Source organism: Mustela lutreola, chromosome 10 (genome assembly GCF_030435805.1).
Source record: "Mustela lutreola isolate mMusLut2 chromosome 10, mMusLut2.pri, whole genome shotgun sequence".
NCBI classification, from domain to species: Eukaryota; Metazoa; Chordata; class Mammalia; order Carnivora; family Mustelidae; genus Mustela; species Mustela lutreola.
The window spans coordinates 31,497,465-31,516,898 of record NC_081299.1 but is presented as its reverse complement, the minus strand read 5'-3'; the positions used below and the strand labels follow the sequence as shown (position 1 = coordinate 31,516,898).

Sequence of the window (19,434 nt, the reverse complement as noted above, 5' to 3'; positions counted from 1 at the left end):
ATATGAAAAATTCACCAGTAAGGTTTCAGATTCCATGTTTCAACTAACATTTAAGAAGCTACCACTTGTTGAGTTTTGGTATAATATTAAAGGAGAATATCCACAATTAACTGAAAATTCTAAAAAAATAAAAATATAAAAAACACACTTCCCTAGAATCTATATTTTTTTCATATACTACACATACTTCAGCCAAAAGGATACACAGCAACAAATGAATGCAGAAGTGGATAATACAGTTGTCTTCCATATTTGGTTAGACTTTAAAGAGATTTTCAGGATGCCACCTAAGCCTCTGCCTTCGGCTCAGGTCATGATCTCAGGGTCCTGGGATCAAGTCCCGCATCAGGCTCTCTGCTTGCTCTCTTGCATCACGCTCGCTCTCTCTCTTTCTCTGCCTACTTGTGATGTCTCTCTGTCAAATAAATAAATAAAATCTTTTAAAAAAATAAAAAGATTTTCAAAAATGTAAAACAATGCCATTCTCACTAAATTCTTTTCTTTTTGGAAGACATTAATTTTCATAAAAATATATTGTGTAAACGTGTTTTGTTAAGTTAAAATTAATATTTAGAATGTCTCTTAATTTCCAATATGATAGATATAACCACATAAACAAAAGTTCTTTGCAATCCTCCAAAATTTTAAGCATGTTAAAGGGGTCCCAAGACCAAACAGTTTGCAAATCTCTAGCTTAGAGTAGAGCAATTGAGGGAGGGTGGTAGGAAATAAGGTCAGAGAAGTAATGAGGAATCAGGTCATGGATTCAGTAGGTCTGTATAAGGACTTGGCTTTAACTCTGGGCAAGACAGGAAGCTACTGGAGGTTTTGAGCACAGGAATGCTGATACCTGAGATATGTTTTAAAGAGGGGCAGGGACAGACTATTGCAATAACCCAGCTTAGAGGTGATGATGACTTACACTGAGGAAATAGGAGAGGGAGTGGTGAGCAACGGCCCAAATATGGACGTATTTTGAAGTTGCTGCTGATGGGACATGGAATATGAGAAGGAGAGAGGAGTCAAGGATAATGGCAAGGGTTTTAGCCTGAGCTATTTGGGAAGATGGAATGAGGTGGAAAAAACTGAGAGGAACAGTTTGAAGGCAAGAGGTGGGGGAATCAGGAGCTTAGCTATGGACATATGCTCCAAATGCTTAATAGATTTTCAGATGATTGTGTTGTTTACATCTTCTTTATCCTTACATATATTTTGTCCTCTCGACCTGTCTTATTCTGAAAATGGTGCGTTAAAGTATTATTAGTGTTACTCTGTCTCTTCTTGCATTTTCTATAGTTTCTTCTCACTATTTTGGCGGGGGTGTAGAACTACTTATAACAGAGTGTGACGAGTTTATTATGCTTATCTAGAATAGTACCCTTCCCTTATCCTGAACAGAGACATATTAAAGGAATATCAAACCATAAAAATGGAGCACACTGAAATTTGCCAAAGTGGTAGAACGCTTTAGTTTCAGAATTATGTTTGCTGTGTCCTGGGCCACTGTTCTGTGTGTGTGTGTGTGTGTGTGTGTGTGTTTTATCATTTTTATTTTTTTTAATTTATTTTTTATTTATTTTCGGCATAACAGTATTCATTATTTTTTCACCACACCCAGTGCTCCATGCAATCCGTGCCCTCTATAATACCCACCACCTGGTACCCCAACCTCCCACCCACCCGCCAATTCAAACCCCTCAGATTGTTTTTTAGAGTCCATACTCTCCCATGGTTCACCTCCCCTTCCAATTTCCCCCAACTCCCTTCTCCTCTCTAACTCCCCATGTCCTCCATGCTATTTGTTATGCTCCACAAATAAGTGAAACCATATGATAATTGACTCTCTCTGCTTGATTTATTTCACTCAGCATAATCTCTGTTCTTTGTACTGTACCACAGTTCATTGGAATGTGAATGCTAGGGATTTATTTTATTCCTTCCTTCCCTGATTTCTTTTCATCTTTTGGTTTGGGTTCTTCTAGAATAGTGGCCTTAGGTAATAGTTTTCCTTAGACCCCAGCTCTCTCGGTCTTTTTCTCCAATATATTTGGCTTTTTTTAATGTGTTGGTTATATAATACTAAAGAGAGCCATCACATGTTTCCATGGAAACAGCTATAGGCTTTCATTCCTTGTGTCTTATTCCTCAGGCAAGTGTTTGTGATTAGTTTTCCAGTTTCTGGACCAGTTTTAGGCTGATTCACACACTAACTTTACACATTGTCTTATTGCTGAGAGGCTGGGCAACCTTCACTTTAATGTATACACCTTCACTTCCTCCCCATCACCACAATTTTGATACATTTTAATGAACTACTAATATGTGTTTGGCAAAATTCAGGGTGCTATGATACATGCCATGTAACTTTGGCCATAGGAACCTTTTGGGATATCAACATAACCAAGAGAGTTGTACAACTGAAAACAAAATACAGGTCAAAATCAGACCCTAAGAACTCTAGGCCAGTCACCAATGCTGTGTTGAAGAGTAGGTCAGAAAGCAAGCCAAGTGCATGAATCAGGCATCAGCAAGGCCTAGAATCCAAGAACTAATGACAAATTTCAAAGAATATGTGAAACATGGAGGAAGTACAGATAATACTGTTCTTCTGCTATGGGTCCAGTGGGCCTGCTATTGCAGATTTGAAATGGGTGGTGGTGCTTCTGGCACTAAAAAAAAGCATGCTCTGGTTAAATTATATAGCTAGTTGGAGAGAGAAGACTTAGTGAAATAGTGAAAGCAATTAGAGAATGAACAGCTCTTCTATTCCCCCAAGATGTGAAGTTATGTTAATGTAGTATTTAGCCAAAATACTATTAGATTAATGAGGCCATCATGCAAATTAAAGTTTGGAACAGTTAAAAGTTTGATTGATAAAAAACATCTGGGAAGTTAAAAAAAAAAAAAGTATAGATTTAGACCCAATATACCAAAGAAGAAATGTGTGCGTGCGTGTGTGTGTGTGTGTGTGTGTGTGTGTGTGTGTGTATGCCCACATGTGAGTGGGAAGAGAGTATTGGATAAGGAATCAAGAGACCTGAATTATCTACTACTGCTATTTCTTCCCTCCTCCTAGAGGAAATGCCTAGTACTACCAATTTAAAAAAACAAAAACAAAAAACAAAAGACAAAACACCAACTTGATTTTCATCAGAAGTCCAGGACCTCAAGAGAAAATAAATGAGAACATATATATATGTTTGTTCAGTTGCCCTGAGGGTTGAGAATCTTAGCTTCTAGAGGCTTCTTACATCCCCTGGCTTGTGGCCCCTTTCATCTTCAAAATCAAAACAGAGGTTTGAGTCCTTTGCACACTTTGAATCACTCTGATCTCCCCCTTTTGCCTCATCTCCCTGCTTCTAGTTAGAGAATGTCCTCAGCTTGTAAGAGCTCTTCATGTGATTAGACTGGGCCCACTTGAATAATTTATGATAATCTCCCTATTTTAAGAGTTCAACCTTAATTATACCTATACAATTTCTTTTGCCATGTAACATATTTATAGTTTCCAAAATTAAGGTATGGAGTTAGCGGAGGGCTATTCTGCCTACTACACATAGTAAAACTTTGGAAGGAAGAAGAAAAGAAAGAAAACAGATCTATAATCATTCTATTTCTATCTCCCATTAGCTTCTCAGCCCTTTCCAATTGCTCTTCAGTCGCCACTGTTCTGGTGTACTGCTCTTACCAAGAACACATTGACCTCCATGTTGACAAAGCCTTCTCTGACTTCGTTTTACACAGTGTCTTTGTAACTTCCGGCACAAGTGATCAGTCCCTCTTTCCTTGGGGTACCTGGGCTAAGTCAGTTAAGCATCTCCCTCGGGTCTTGGGTCATGATCTCAGGGGTCCTGGGATCAAGCCCTGAGTCAGGCTCCCTGCTCAGAGGGGAGTCTGCTTCTCCTCCTCCCTCTGACTCTCCCCCTTGCTCATGCTCGCTCTCTCTCCTCTCAAAAGAACAAATCTTCCCAAAAAATTAATTAATAAAAATTAATTGATTAATAATTAATTGTATTAATTAAAATTTATTAATTAATAAAAAGACTCCCTCCTTCTTGAACACGACCTTCTCTAGGCTCCTGGGATATTACACTCTCTAGATTTTCAATTCCTATCCCACTTACTATTCCTTGTCGGTCTCCTTTGGCTGGCCTTTTCCACTTCTCAGCCTCTAGATGGTGAAGGGCTCCAGTTCTAGGCCCTCTCCTGTACTATGTTATATACTCTATTTATTCTATAGTGTATCTCCTCCCAAGTGATTTCAGTCAATCCCCTGTCTTTATATACTGTCTATATGCTAATTAGTACCAAAATTATCTCTACCCTTGACCTTTCTGTAGAACTCCAGACTCACTTCTTTGACTACCTACTTGTTATCTTTACTATCAAAGTCATTTAGCACAAGATACCACCAGAACAGATTCTCAAGTCCCAGTCTGCCTCCCAAACCTCCAACTCCTTTCATCTTCCCTGGTTGGTAAATGATCAAAGACCTAAAATTCATCTTGAGCCATTCTTTCCCTCCCCCTGTTCCATCTCTCAGGTCTGCTTACAAAACCTTACTTGTATTATCTACTTCTTTGTACCTTCACAGTTATCACGTTAATCTCCACCACTGTTAACCCCTTGCATGGACTTCTACAGTCAACATCCTAACTGATGTCTCTCTTCCATATTTGCCTTGCCATAATCCATTCTCCACAGAGCATCAGGGAGATCTTTCTCAGAAGTAAACTGGTCCTGTTCTTACCATGACCCAAAAGGCCCTGCATGGTGTGATTACATCTGTTTTCTGACACCCTCTTGTGCCATTATTTCCTCTATTCACCCTGCCAGAGTCTCTCTGGCCCTCTTTTTGTTTCTTAAACGAGTCAAGCTCATTATTTTCTTAGGGCCTTTACACCTACTGTCTGACTCCTCTGCTGGAACACTCTGCCCTAGATCCTCACGTGCCTGATTCCTTCTTGTCATGCCAGACTCAGGTCAAATGTCACCTTTTGTCACATGTGTTTTTTTGTTAGTTAGTTAGTTTGTTTGTTTTGTTTTTTACATTGTTTTTTTCTTCATAACAGTTACCACCATCTGAGATGAATGTGTTCGCTTACACTCTTGGTTCATGCTGTGGAGCCTACCACATAATCTATGCTTGATACAGAATGTTTGCTGGATGAGTGAATGGTATGATGGAAAGCTGTGTGGTATGATGGAAATGCAAGGATTTTAGAGTTAGACATTCTGGACTTGAATTCCAGCCTTGCCTTTACTTACGTGGCCTTGGCCAAGTTACTCAAGTTCAGTAGCCTCATGCATTGACTAGAAATAATAACAATAATAATAATAGTGATAATAGAATTATTATTATTACTTCATAGACAAGGCTCTGCAGCCCATTGTTTTAACTGCCAGTATGTACTGGGTCATATACACCCTAGTAAATGTTATGGAGGATGATGGGTATCTGCATTGCCGTACTGCCTCTTTCACAGTAAGTGCCTAAAAAATAAATGCCAGTTCCTTTTAAGCAAATTTAACTCCATCATTAAGGGACACCCATTTGTAAACTACTTTTATTCATTCGTAGTCTTAACAGTTTGTCTGCCTTTTAGCAACATCATTAGTCATGATTTTCGCCAAGGGAATAAGGACTAGATACACACATATGCACACAGATCAAAAGAAGTTTATCAAGGAGGGGAGACCAGTTCTACACAACTTTACATACTACCATCCTGCCTTAGATGTGCTTTTGCCTTTGCAATGAACCTCACCCTTACCTTTGCCATATGGAGGGCCATGGGACCCACCCTGTGTCTTGTTGGTAGAGTCTTTGTATGTTAGACCTCCTTAAATGTCATATGGACTCTTCTCAAGCTGGCTTCAGCATCTCTCTCTAACCTTATCTGTTTCTCCTGGACTTCAGCCACACACAACTGCCCACGGGTCTTCATGTAACCATGCTTTTTTACCACTCTGTGCCTTTCTCTGTACTGTCTCCTCTGTTTGCAGTACCCTTGCTCACCCTCCACTTTTGCCATTCTCCCAAGATCTATTTATTCTTCAAAGATTTGTTAAAATGTCACCTTGAAATCTTGCCTGACAAGTCTCACCTGCCTGTCTCCCTTGCACCCTCTCCCCTCCTTGCAGAGTTAGTCACTCCTTCATCCAGGTTCTTATAACCCCTGTGTACATGCACATTTTCATACCACACTTATGAATCTCTTGTAAAACTTTGACCTAATTGCAGCCTTACAGAAAAATTATAACAGGAGTATAAAGAATTCTCTGAATATTAACATTGGTCACATTTGCATTAGTAGTCTCTCTCAATAAATACATATTTTTTTTCTGAACCATTTGACACATGACTTGTATACATAATGACCCTTTACTATTAAAGACTTTAGTGTATATTTTCCAAAAATAAGGGCATGCTCTTCTGTAAGCATAGTACCATTATTAAAATCAGAAAATTAGGGGCACCTGGCTGGATCAGTGGGTAGAATGTAGAACTCCTGATCTCCGGGTTCCAGCCCTGCAGTGGATGTAGGGATTAGTTAATATATTTTTTAAAATCAGAAAATTAATATATTATTTAGAGCTAATCTGTAGACCTTCTAATGTTATTAAAACTAGAAAATTAGTATCAATACAATACCAGTAGCTAATCTATAAATTTTACTCATATTTTGCCAACTGTCCCACTAATGACCTTTTGGGATAAGAAAATTCAGGTTCATGAGTTGTACTTAATTGTCATGTCTTCTTAGTCCTGGAGCAGTTTTTCCATCATTCTTCCTTATCTCTTCATGACCTCAATATTTCTTTATAAATATTTGTCCAGTTATCTTATAGACTGGGTCTCAAATGGGTTTGTCCTATGTTTCCTCATGATCAGATTCAGGTCATACATTTTTGACATTAATGTTCTAGAAGTGACTTTCTTCTCAAAGCATCACATTTGGAGACACATGATAATCTGTTTGTCCCATTACTGGAGTAACTTTGGTTACTTGGTCCCAGTGGTATTTACTAAGTTTCTTCACCTCGTACATTTGTAATTAATTAATCATCTTTTGGAGAAATAATTTGAGACAGTAAATATCCTGTGTCTCACCAAATTTTCACCCCACAGTTTTAGCATCTGTTGATGAGTCTCACCTGAATTAATAGCCAAATGGCTACTTTCTAGTTCCCTCACTTCTTCCACATTTGTCAGTTGGGGTTCTACTATAAGCAACAACTTTCCCTTCTCTGTGTTTTTTTATTTATGCATTAGTTAATCAGTAGGATCCCACACTTTTTTGATTCATTCATAATTTATTACCATTATTTGTTTTGATGTTCAAACTTTCCCAGATTTGGCCAGTGGAAGCCCCTTGAAGTTGACTCCCGTGCCCTCTTGATATGTCTCCATCACTCCTTGAGCATCCCCATTACTTTCTGACCACTGTGTTCTGGGTTCATCTTGTACCTTCCCTACCTGAGTCCACACCCACTGAATTGTGATTGACTGTGTAAAGGTTACTAACCTTCTCAACATTGTGCTTTTTTAAGGACAAGAGTGGTGTTGGGTTTTCACCTTGATACTCAGCATTTACTTAATTTTCAACTCATGGTCAAACAAATTAACATAAGAGTAACATAAGAGCCCTTCTGGGCTCCTGAAGAAAGAGAGTTTGCTTCCTTCCTCCTAGGCTACGTGACAGAATGTGTGCCCTGAAGACAACAGAGACTAGAATCTTGCCTGGCTCTGCCACCATCACGTCTCTGAGGCTTGCTGTCCTTAAATGTCAAAGGAGGATGATATGTTACCTTCACGGGTTTGTTACAAAGGCCACATGAATGTGCAAGAATTTTGTCAAAGGCTTATTGACTAAGAGTGTAATTCTGTTGCACTTACTAGTGTCAAAATGTGTTGGAGAATATTCTGATCTTTCTCTCCAAAGTAGGACAGTCATTAAATTTTTTAATTATTTACATTTGGAAAAATAAGAAAAGATTGTGTTTAAATGACAGACTCAAGGTCACACCATAAGAGACAGAACTAGAATTAGATCCCCAGTCCCCTGACATCACTCCATTTTTTTTTTCCCCAAGTAGGATAATTAAGTTAGAATGTGGCAAAATAGGGCTTCCTGGTGGGAAGAACTTCCAAATCCCGGAATCCCTCAGGATAGCTTAAGAAATCCATTATTCATTATTAAAAAGCTTTTAAATTAGTATGAAGCTTTAATCTCAGTGCTAGCTTTTCACACATGACCTGCATGCTCTGATTTTTTTTGAACTATTAAATGTAACTTGTGAGTAGTTCTTCTGCCCAGATCTTTCAGGCCAGAGAGGTCAACCTCTTTGACATTTGGCAACATGGATATTCTTGTCTAGCTTTAAGAGAAAAGAGAAGAAGGAGGAAAAACTATGTTCTGACTGTTGGAAGGCCATGTAAAGACATGTTCAATTCATCTCTTATATCTGTTTTCTTTTTTTCTGCTGGGTCTCTGCTAGGAACTTGGCACGTTGTCATGTGATGGCAGGAACTCCAAAGTAAATCCCTTACCTCCCTGCCTAGTCCAATTTCTGGTCTTACTAGAGATACAGGGGACAATCTTAGGGTTTAGAGTAATCAGTTTAAATATTTGGCATGTTCAGTAACTCAGGTTTGGGTGTGGAATAGGTAGAGAATTAGGCGGTTCTTTTCCTGTAAGCATGTTAGGAAAAACAGGGCAAGGAAGTGATTATAATTATAGGTCAGTGGATGTCAAACCCTTTGGCATCAGGAAACTTTGGTATCCTTAAACACCCCAAAAAGATTTTATTTATGGAGGTTCTTCATATCACTGTATTAGAAATAAAAACTTAGAATTTTTTAAAACAGAAGAATATACAAGTACACATCCATTAGCTGTCAGAATGATGATATCACATAGTCTCTGGAAAACTCCACTGTGAGAGAATGAGAGTGGAAAGAGGAGATAATGTTTTAGTAGCATGAAAATAGTTTTCATCTTACAGACACACAAAAGGATTTCAAAGTCCCGAAGAGGTTCCCAGATCATACTTTGAAAACTACATTTTTAAGTGCATTTTACTAATAATGAACATTAGATCATTTCAGGTTTTCAGTTATCACAAGTGACACGTATGAGCATACATTTACACATATCTGAGGTATACATGTTCAAGAGTTTCTCTGGAGTTTATACGTAAGGTTGGAATTGCTGAATCATAGATTATGTACATCTTTAGACTTTTAGATAATGCCTGCGATGTCTCCCAGGGAGTCTTCTGAAAAATGCTGCTGTGAACATTCTAGTACATGTCTTTTGGTGGTCTTGCTCCTCAATCTTCTTGGGTATATGCCCAGGTATGGAATTGCTGGGTGAGAGTGTAAAGCTAAGTGTCTTCTCAAAGTGATTTACATTCCCATCAGCAATGCACAAGAGTTCTGGTTGCTCCATATTCCTCACCACTACACGTGCTGTCGGTCCTTTAATGTCCGCAGTTTGGTGGAGATACAGTGTCTTGTAGTTTTAATTTTCATTATACTGATAACTAGTAACTTTTCATATCCTTATCTGCTATTTGTACATTCAGTTCTGTGACCTAGTTCTTCAAGTCTCATCTTTTGAAAATTGGATTGTCAGTCTTTTTATTACGTATTTTAGAAATTTTTTATATTTTCTGGATATTACTTCTCTGACATATGTTTTGTGTATCCTTTCCCACTTTCTAGATTTCTTTTTCTTTTTCATTTTCCTAATGTTGTCTTTTGATGAACAGAATTTATTTTACTGATGTCATATATGTCAGTCTTTTTATAATTAATGTTTTGTGTGACCTGTTTGTTTAATCTTGCTTACCCTAGAGTTTTGAAGATAGTGCCTTCTATGTTCTTGGAAAAGTTGGATGTTTTAGACTTCATGTTAATTGTTGTATCTGATATGAAATGCAGGGTTAAAGTCTCGTTTTTTTTCCATATAGATATCTGTTTGACTCACCAAAATTTTATTGTAGAAGTGATCTCCTCCTCGACCACCACCACAGAATTACAGGGGCACCCTTATTATAAATAAGATGACTGTGTATCTGTAGGTCTATCTCTGGACTCTGTTTTATTCCCTTGATCCATTTGACTATTCTCAACACCAAGATCACATGTCTTAAGTACTCTATCTTTATAATGAGCCTTGATACCTAATGTTGCAAACACTCCCTCCAGCTTTGCTGTTATTTATCAAGATTGACTTGGCTATTCTAGATCCTTTGCATTTCCTAATAAAATTTAGAATTAACTTGTCAGTTTGGACATATGCACATTAAAGAAAAACTGCTGGGATTTTTATTGGAATTTCATTGACTCTTTAAGTCAGTTTGATGAGAATTGAGAGCATAACTTGAGTCTTCTGATCCATGAGTGTGATGATAAGTGGTATATAAATCTTCTTTAATCTCTCTTAGAGTGTGTTACGGTTTTTAGTGTGGATGTATTGCGTGTCTTTCACTGAATATTTGATTTGGGGTTTTCATTTTCTAATTGTTATATATAGAAATAGAATAAATTTTTGCATATTGAATTACATCTAGTGACCTTCCTAGATTCACTTTTTTATTTTACTAGATTTTGTAGATTGAAAAGGTTACAGTTGATATAAAAAGTCATGTCATGGGCAAATAATGCTTGTTTTTTACAACCTGTATTTGTAGCTTTCTTTTCTTTTTCATTCCTTGTTACATTGACCTTCAATACAATGTTGAATAGAAGTGGTGATGGTGAATATTTTAATTTTGTTCCATAAATCAGTAAGAAAGTGTTTAATATTTCACCATTAAGTATGCTGGCCTCTACTGATTTTTTTTTTTATAAATGACCTTTTCTATAAGGAAATTCCAAATTTGCTGATTTTTTTATGATGAGTGAGTATTGAAGTTTGTCAAATGCTTTTTTTCTGTATCTATTGAGATGTTATGTGGGTTTTCTTCTTTATTTTGATTTTGTGGTAAGTTCAGCTGATTTTTTTTCTATTGTTAAGCAGTCTTTGTATTTCTGGGATAGATTCCACTTAGTCGTGATATGTTACCCTTTTTATAAATTGCCAGGTTGAATTTGCTAATATTTTGTTTTAAGATTGTGCATCTGTGTTCATGAGCGATATCAGTCTATAGATTTGCTTTCTTGTAATATCTTTGTCATGTTTTGGCATGAGAATTATGTTGGCCTCATAAAATGAGTTGGGGAGTGTTCCCTCTTCCATTTATCTGAACAGGTTTTGTACAATCAGGCATCTGAGACTGGAATTTTTTTTTTTTTTTTTTGCAGAAAAGTTTTTCATTGCAATTGCAGTTTCCTTATTATGTATACAACTCTTTATATTTTGTTTGGTCTTCTGTCCATTTTAATAAGCCAGTTTTTCAAGGAAGTTGTGCATTCCATCTAAATTTTCAGTTGTAGTTGCATAAAGTTATATATGATGTCCCGTTACTATCTTTTTAATACCTGAATCATCTATAATGAAATCCATTCTTTCCTTCTTGATATTTGTCTTTTTATATTTCTTAATCAGACTTGTTAAAAGGTTATCTTTTCAAAGAACCAACCTTTGACTGTTGATTTTCTCTGTAGTATGTCCGCTTTCTTTTTTCCATTGACTTATGTACTCATCTCTATAATTTCCTTACACTACTTTTTTTGTTTAGTTTGCTGTTCGTTTCCTAGCTTTATGAAATAGAAGCTTAGATCATTGATATTTAACCTTCTCCTCTTCTAATACAAACATTTAAAGCTATATGTTTTCCTCTGAGCACTACTTTAACTAAATCTCACACTTTGAATCTGTCATATTTTCATGAATTTTAAGTTCAAAGAATTTTTTTTATTTCTATTCTTATTTCCTTGGTATTTGAGTAATTTACAAGTATATGTTACTTAGTTTCTTAGCATTTGGGGTTTTTCTAATTAAATTTCTGGTACTGGTTCCTATTTAAATTCCACTGTGGTTAGGTAAGTGGGAATGGGAGGTGCAGGCTTCCATTTATGGAATAAATAAGTCGTAAGAATAAAAGCTACTGCATAGGGAGTATAGTCAATGATAATATAATAGTGTTGTATGGTGAGAGATGTTAGCTACACATTTTGGGAGTATAGCATAACATGTAGAGATGTTGAATCACTGTGTTGTACATCTGAAACCAATGTAATACTGTGTGCCAACTATACTCAAATAAAAACTTTTTTAAAAAGCCTCAAGATATCAACAAAAAAAAATGTTAAGATTCTTCCTTTTGGGGTGCCTCGGTGGCTCAGTGGGTTAAAGCCTCTGCCTCCGGCTCAGGTCATGATCCCAGGGTCCTGGGATTGAGCCCCGCATCCGGCTCTCTGCTCGGCAGCGAGCCTGCCTGCCTCTGCCTACTTGTGATCTCTCTCTCTGTCAAATAAATAAATAAATCTTTAAAAAAGAAAAGAAAAAAAAAAGATTCTTCTTTTGACACTTTGTATTTCTCTTATAAGACAGACACATAGCGGGGCACCTGGGTGGCTCAGTCGTCAAGCATCTGCCTTCAGCCCAGGTCATGATCCCAAGGTCCTAGGATCCTTTCAGGCTCCCTGCTCCTCCAGGAGCCTGATTCTCCCTCTTCCACTCCCTCTGCTTGTGTTCCCTCCCTCGCTGTGTGTCTCTCTGTCAAATACATAAATAAAATCTCAAAAAAAAAAAAAAAAAGCCACACATAGTTTATGCTTAACTATATTAATGTAAAGTTTTTAAGCAGTGAATAGAATAAGTAAATGAATGCAGATATGTAAATTGAATCAGCTGGCACAAAAGAATCTTCAAATTCTTAAGATCCTGCTTGCAGATCTTTGTTTTCAGAGCTATAAATATTTCTGTGTTACTGGTAGTGGAGCTGAACGCACTAACTTGTTTATCTTCCTGCTGGATTAGAATTTATGAATATAGAGTGATTATAAAAGTTTTTTTTTTAAACACCAAAGCAATAGAATTTTCTAAAAAATGTTGAAGATTGTGGCTGAGATGAAACAAATAAATTAATAAATAAATTCCACTGTGGTTAGACAACATGTTCTGTATGATTTCAGTTCTTCAAACTTTATTCAGGATTGCTTTTTCACTCAGCATATTGTGTAAGCATTTGAAAAGAAAATACATTCTATACTTACTGAGTATAGTGTTCTATAGATATCAATTAAGTTGGTTAATTGGTTATTTATGCTATTAGTCAGTTAACTGAGTTATTCAAATCTTTCCTATCCTTACTGATTTTTTTTTCAACTTCTTAACCTATCAGTTACTGAGAGAGATTATGTTAAAATCTCCAACTCATAATCTGGATTTGTTGGTTTGTCCTCTTTGTTACCTAAACTTTTGCTTTATATGTTTTGTGTTATTAGGTCTATGTAAATTTAACTATTTAATCTTGATGAAATATTCCTTTTTAGTCTAGTCATACTTCTTGCCTTAAAGATTGACTTGTCTGATATTAATATAGTCACATGAGCTTTATTTTGATTAATGTTTACAGAGTATATGTTTTTCCATCTGTTTGTTTTTATCTTTTTATCTGTGTTATATTTCAGATGTCTTTATATTTCAAGGCCCTCCTATAAACAGATATAATTGAGTACTGGGGGGCAGGGTTGGTGCAGAATGTTAACTTTTTCCTATTGTTTTATCTAATCCACTTGTATTTAATATAATTATTAATTTGGATTTAACCATTTTGCATTTTGATTTTTGTTTTCTCTTTGTCTGAGTTCTTCCTCATTTCTCTATCCTTCTTTTCTTGCCTTTTGGATTAGTCAGGTATATTTATTACCCCATTTCTCTCTCCTTAGGTTTTAGGTATACGTTCTTATGTAATTCTTTTTTTTTTTTTTTAAGGTTTTATTTATTTGACAAAGAGAGATCACAAGTAGGCAGAGAGGCAGGCAGAGAGAGAGGAGGAAGCAGGCTCCCTGCCGAGCAGAGAGCCCAATGCGGGACTCGATCCCAGGACACTGGGATCATGACCTGAGCTGAAGGCAGAGGCTCAACCCACAGAGCCACCCAGGTGCCCTTATGTAATTCTTTAACTAGTTATCCTGTGCAAATATGTATCCTGGACTTACCAGAGTCTTCTTTAAATAAGTACTTTGTAACCACTGCCCAAGTAATGGCAAAATTCTTTAAAAAGTTTGGCTGCATTTGTCTCCTCCTTCCATCCTCTGTGCTGTTGCTTTCATATAATTTACTAATACATACATTATAAACTCTACAAATCATTGTACACGTTTTTGTTCTAGTCAGTTCTTGTTCTAAATTCTTTTGTATCTAGCACTTTTTTATTTGCCCTTTTTATGCTCTTTTTATTTCTTTCAGTTCCATCCTTCTATCTGGGATTACTTTTCCTTCCGCCGGAAGAACTTCCTTTTTATTTCCTGTAGTTTAGATTTGCTAGTGACAAATTCTCTGAGTTTTGATTTGCCTGAAAAATATTATTTCACCTTCATTTTTGAAGGATTTTTTTCCACTGGGTATAGAACTCTAGGTTGGCAATTTGTATATATTAGCCCTTTAAATATATCTCTGCTGCTTCCAACTTCTGTAGTATCTGTTAGGATGTCAGCCATCAGTCTTATTGATGCTCCTGTAAGAGTAATGCTTCTTTTTTCTGATGAAAAAAAAAAAATTCTCTGTTTTTCATTTCATTTATATTTTATCTTTTATTTTCAGCATTTTAACAGTTATGTGTCTTGTTTTAGTTTGAGGGACATTTTTGGAGGGGGGGATTTTTGCTGCTTGTAGATTGCTGAGCTCTTCTTTCATTGGTTTCTAAATATTACATTTGCCTAATTCTGTCTTCTATTGGGATTATAGTTATGCATATTTTGGATCCATTGACTATGCCCACAGGTCTCTAATGCCCTAATCTGGTTTTTTCCCCTATATTTTTGCTTCACTTTGGATGTTTTCTATTGATTTTTCTTCAAGTTCGTTAATCCTTTCTTCTGATGGATCTTGTCTTCCCTTAAATCCATCCAATGAGTTCTTAATTTCTCATGTTACATTTTTAATTCCAGGATGTTCATTTAATTTTTTATATAGATTCCAGTTTTCTGTGGGTGTTATCTTCTCTTTCATTTTGTTTATCTTTTCCTCTACTTTTTTAAACATATTAATTATGATTTTTTTTTATTTAACTATAATTATTTTAAAGTCTCTGTTCCATTATCTGGATCATATATGAACCTCCTTCTATTGTCTGTATTTTCTCTTGATTACCAATCACTTTTTCTGCCTCTTTTTACATCTAATCTTTTTTGTGATATACTGGATATTTTATATAAAAGAACTGTTGAGGCTCCAGCTAATATCTTTCATTAGAAAGAATTCTTCTTTCCTCTGTTTGCTAATAGGATGAGGGCCTATTCCTCCCAATCTAATCATGGATTGAGCTAGTCCAGTTCTGGATTATATCTGTGGCTTATACCTGTTTCTTGGGTGTGGGCCTTCGGGGCTCTTGATTGAGAACCTAATAGGTCTCTCTGTTTTCTCAGTCCTGAAAAATTGCAAGAGATTTTCCTACCTTTAGAGGTTAGGGGTTTAGTTCTTTAACCTTTTACTCCTTACAATTTCAAAATATGGCATTTTTCTTGGAAAAGGGATATGTGTTTGAGGTAGACCTCCTCCATTTAGTAGGACCTTATTTATCCCTATAACCACAAGATTAAAGAAGATTTCATTCTACCTTGTAGAAGCTCTCAGCCTAGCTTCATATATCCAATGTGCAGGCTCAGAACTTAGCAAGTGTCCCATGGGGAAAATTGGCCACACATATGGAGCTCAAGTTCCGATCTGTCACAACAACTTACTGGATTTCTCTCTCCTCCAGTAGAGGTCTTCTGCACAGACCACACCTGATCCTCGGTTCATGCCCCAAACTGGCAAATGTCCTCAGGAAAGAAAACAGTGTCAGCTACCTCAGAAGCCTTCCCCACTCATGTCTGGAATTCCAGTTCATCTAGTCCTTGTGATTTCTACAACACTGCAGTGTCTCTTCAAAGAATGTACCTGACTTTTCCTTACTGTGCATTAGCAACACCGCATTGCCATAATCTATTACATTCTGCGTAGACGCTTAAGCAGCATTACCCTCTAACTGTGCACTGTGATTAGCTTATAAGCCAGTCTCCCGAGTTCTTCTCACACAGCTTCCCTTCATACTTAGAATGATATCAGATTTATTTTCACCATCTGCAGAGTCCTACCCAATCTTGCTGCTACTCCTCTTTTTTTTTTTAAGATTTTATTTATTTATTTGACAGAGAGAGAGAGATCACGAGTAGGCAGATAGGCAGGCAGAGAGAGAGGGAAGCAGGCTCCCCACTGAGCAGAGAGCCCGACGAGGGACTCAGTCCCAGGACCCTGAGATCATGACCTGAGCCGAAGGCAGTGGCATTAACCCACTGAGCCACCCAGGCACCCCTGCTACTCCTTTTCTAACCTGATCCCCTGCCACTCCTTTCTACTCACTCACTTCTAGCTAAACTGACCCCCTTACCATTTCTTAACCCCCCCCGACATGTTCCCGTCTCAGAATCTTCGCACTTGTTATGTACCCTCTACTTGAGAGGCGCTTTTCTCAGGTTTTCATTAGGCTTTGCCTTTATTTCATTTGGGACCTCTGTGTAAATGTCACTTCCTCAAAGAGAACTTTCCTCACCCCTCTCTCTCCTTACCCTCCTTTAGTTTTCATCATAACCCTTACCTGGTATTATACTGTATATTTATTTGTCTGTTTTTTGTCTCCCCAACTAGGAGATAAGCTCCATCACAGTGGAAATTATGTTTTGTTAACATATACTAAGTGCTCAGTAACTATTTGTGGAATGAATTAGATGTGCTTACCTTGAAGCATTCTCAATTTAAGGAGAAGATGAATGGTTGGGAGTAAAATTGAAAGTACCCTAACATAGATGTCTCCAGAATGCTTTGGAGGTAGGGTGGTACTGACTTTGTTGGGGAATGGTCAGACAAGACCTCAGTGAGGAGGTGACCCTGGAGCTGAGAGTTGGAATCTGAGTATTGATATTTTCTTGACAAAGAAGAATAGGGAACTCAATATACATGAATAAATTGGTGTTCAGAAAACAAGTGGGCTAGAACACAGTGGAGGTGTGTGTCTGGAAATGACATCAGGCATAACTGCAGAGTAAGACAGGGATTAGGTACCAAAAGTCCTTGGATATCAGGATAAAGAATTTGGACTTTACATTAAAGGTCATATGGAGCAAAGACTTTTGAACTAGGGAGAGATGCTGTCAGATATATGTATTTCCATGTGTTTCACTATCATTGCAATAATCACATGAAAATTTTAAGTAGATTGGTGTAGAAGATGCCTAACTTGCTTGTCAGGGCCCACTGTCAAAACATAAGTCCTTATCCCAGTTCATTGTATAACCCAGAGAAGGCATCATTTCCTCTGCTAAGCCTTGGATCTGCATTCTTAGCAGGAAGGGATTGTAGGCTTCTAAAGTCATTCTGTCTCTGAGCCTATGATTCTGTTTATATGCCTTAACTAGATGCCTTGGGGAGAAAAATTTAATATTTTCACTGCATCTGCCAGAAATAATTAAAACTTCCAGTTCTAACCAATATAAATTCAGTTCTCCTCTGAGATTTTCTAACATTTAGGTCAGATACCAGGAAACCAGCTTCTTGGGATAAAATTACCCAAGCAGAAGTAACAAGTTTTCCCCACCCCACCTACCCCACCCCCACCCCTGCTGTTTGGGATGGGAATGCAGTTGGGAGGAGGGGGTGATAGAATGAGTCTTTTTCTTGCAGTTGTGATTCCAAAGAATCCTTATCCTGCATCTGATGTGAACACTGAGAAGCCCAGCCTCCACAGCAGCACCAAAACTGTCTTGGACCATCAACCAGGGCAGAGGGGGCGTAAACCAGGAAAGAAGCGGGGCCGGACACCCAAGCCCCTAATTCCCCACCCCATCTCTACCCCATCCAAGTCAGCTGAACCTTTGAAATTCCCAAAGAAGAGGGGTCCCAAACCTGGCAGTAAGGTAGGTAAAAATGTGGGTTTCCTAGAAAGGGATAAAGGGTTATAAAGGGGTAATGCACCCGTATCCATCCATCTTGGAAAGGGGCATGTCTGGCCCTATTTTCCACCCTGTGTATGCTTTTAACAGGAATTTCCTAAATTGTCATCCCTGCTTATCTCCTTAACTGGGAGTTGGTAATATTAGAGATAGGATGGTGTGGATAAGAAACAAATTTTGACTTTGAAAGCTACTCACATTTGAGGGAATTCTGGTCTAATGTCTTCCCTAGATGGAGGACCCTGCTCCTAATCGTTAACCTATCCAGAGTAGATGCCCAGGTGCAGGAACAGAAACAGAAATCTAACTCTATAAATGTATTTCTTTTTCTATCCCTGCCCCTTCTTTTAAAAAGAAAGAAAGAAAATTACCGCGTACCTAGTAAGTATCAGGCTCTGTATCAGACACTTTCACATACATATCACATGATGATCACAAAACTTAGGAGATGGGTAGTGTTAATGTTATCTAATAGTTAAGTAATTTAAGACTTAGAGATATTAAATGACTTCCCTAAGGTCACATAGCTAATAAACAACAAAGGCTCCAGAGCTCTAGATGTTCTAGTTTCAACGTCACTGCTGCCCTGCCATGGGTACCACAGGCACTCTCCTACATTTCCTGAAGGAGATAACACTTACCTCTCATGCAGGAAAAGACTGCTGAGTCAAGCTTCACTGAACACTGTTAACTGCAAGTACCACCTTTTAGTCATGACCAGTTCTTCATTCATGTCTTCCCTAGGGAAACCATTGATTAAAAGTTTCCTCAGCTATTTCTCTATGGCTTCCTTTAGCATCACCTTCTCCACTCACTTTTTGTTAAGGGATTTCTTTGCAACTCCTTCCCAAACTAAACTACCTGAGTTTCAGTATGGAAATGATACCTAGTTCTCCCTGGACACCCCTTTCTGATGCCATGAGTTCTTCCATAAGTTTGATTGGTTGGTTGGTTAGTTGGTTGGTTGGTTGGTTAATTGGTTTTGTTCTGTTTATTAATTTCAGCTGACTTCAGTGCTTCTAGAATATAAGCTCCTCAAGGTCAAGAACCTAATCTTGATCTTCTCTTTTTCTCCTGTAGTGTCTTCCATCTCAATCTCTTTGGAGATGTTCAATAAATGCAGGATGGATGGATGATTTTAGTTATAATGTCCTAATTGAGATTATCTCTTGTTTATTGGCTTTGAATTCTTGGTGGCACATCCATATCTTTCTGTGTAACACATATGCTCCTGATCTAACCCCTAACCCAGGTCCTGGTTCATTTTTATCTCCACTACTCTCTTCTTATTCTTCTGCTATGGAGAGAGACTGAAAGCCCTAAAG

The 19,434-nt window shown here is 37.5% G+C and overlaps 1 protein-coding gene across 9 annotated transcripts in view; it reads left to right on the top strand.

Annotated features, from left to right (window-relative positions):
• SCMH1 (Scm polycomb group protein homolog 1) overlaps positions 1 to 19,434 on the top strand; it is a 172,086-nt gene that overhangs the window by 112,500 nt on the left and 40,152 nt on the right. For 8 of the 9 annotated variants that reach the window (XM_059137834.1, XM_059137835.1, XM_059137833.1 and 5 more), the window contains one exon: positions 17,841 to 18,073. The exons of the other annotated variant lie outside the window; for it this stretch is intronic. In XM_059137834.1, coding sequence (XP_058993817.1) covers positions 17,841 to 18,073 — 233 coding nt within the window. The remainder of the gene's footprint in view (positions 1 to 17,840; positions 18,074 to 19,434) is intronic. 9 annotated transcript variants of the gene reach the window in all.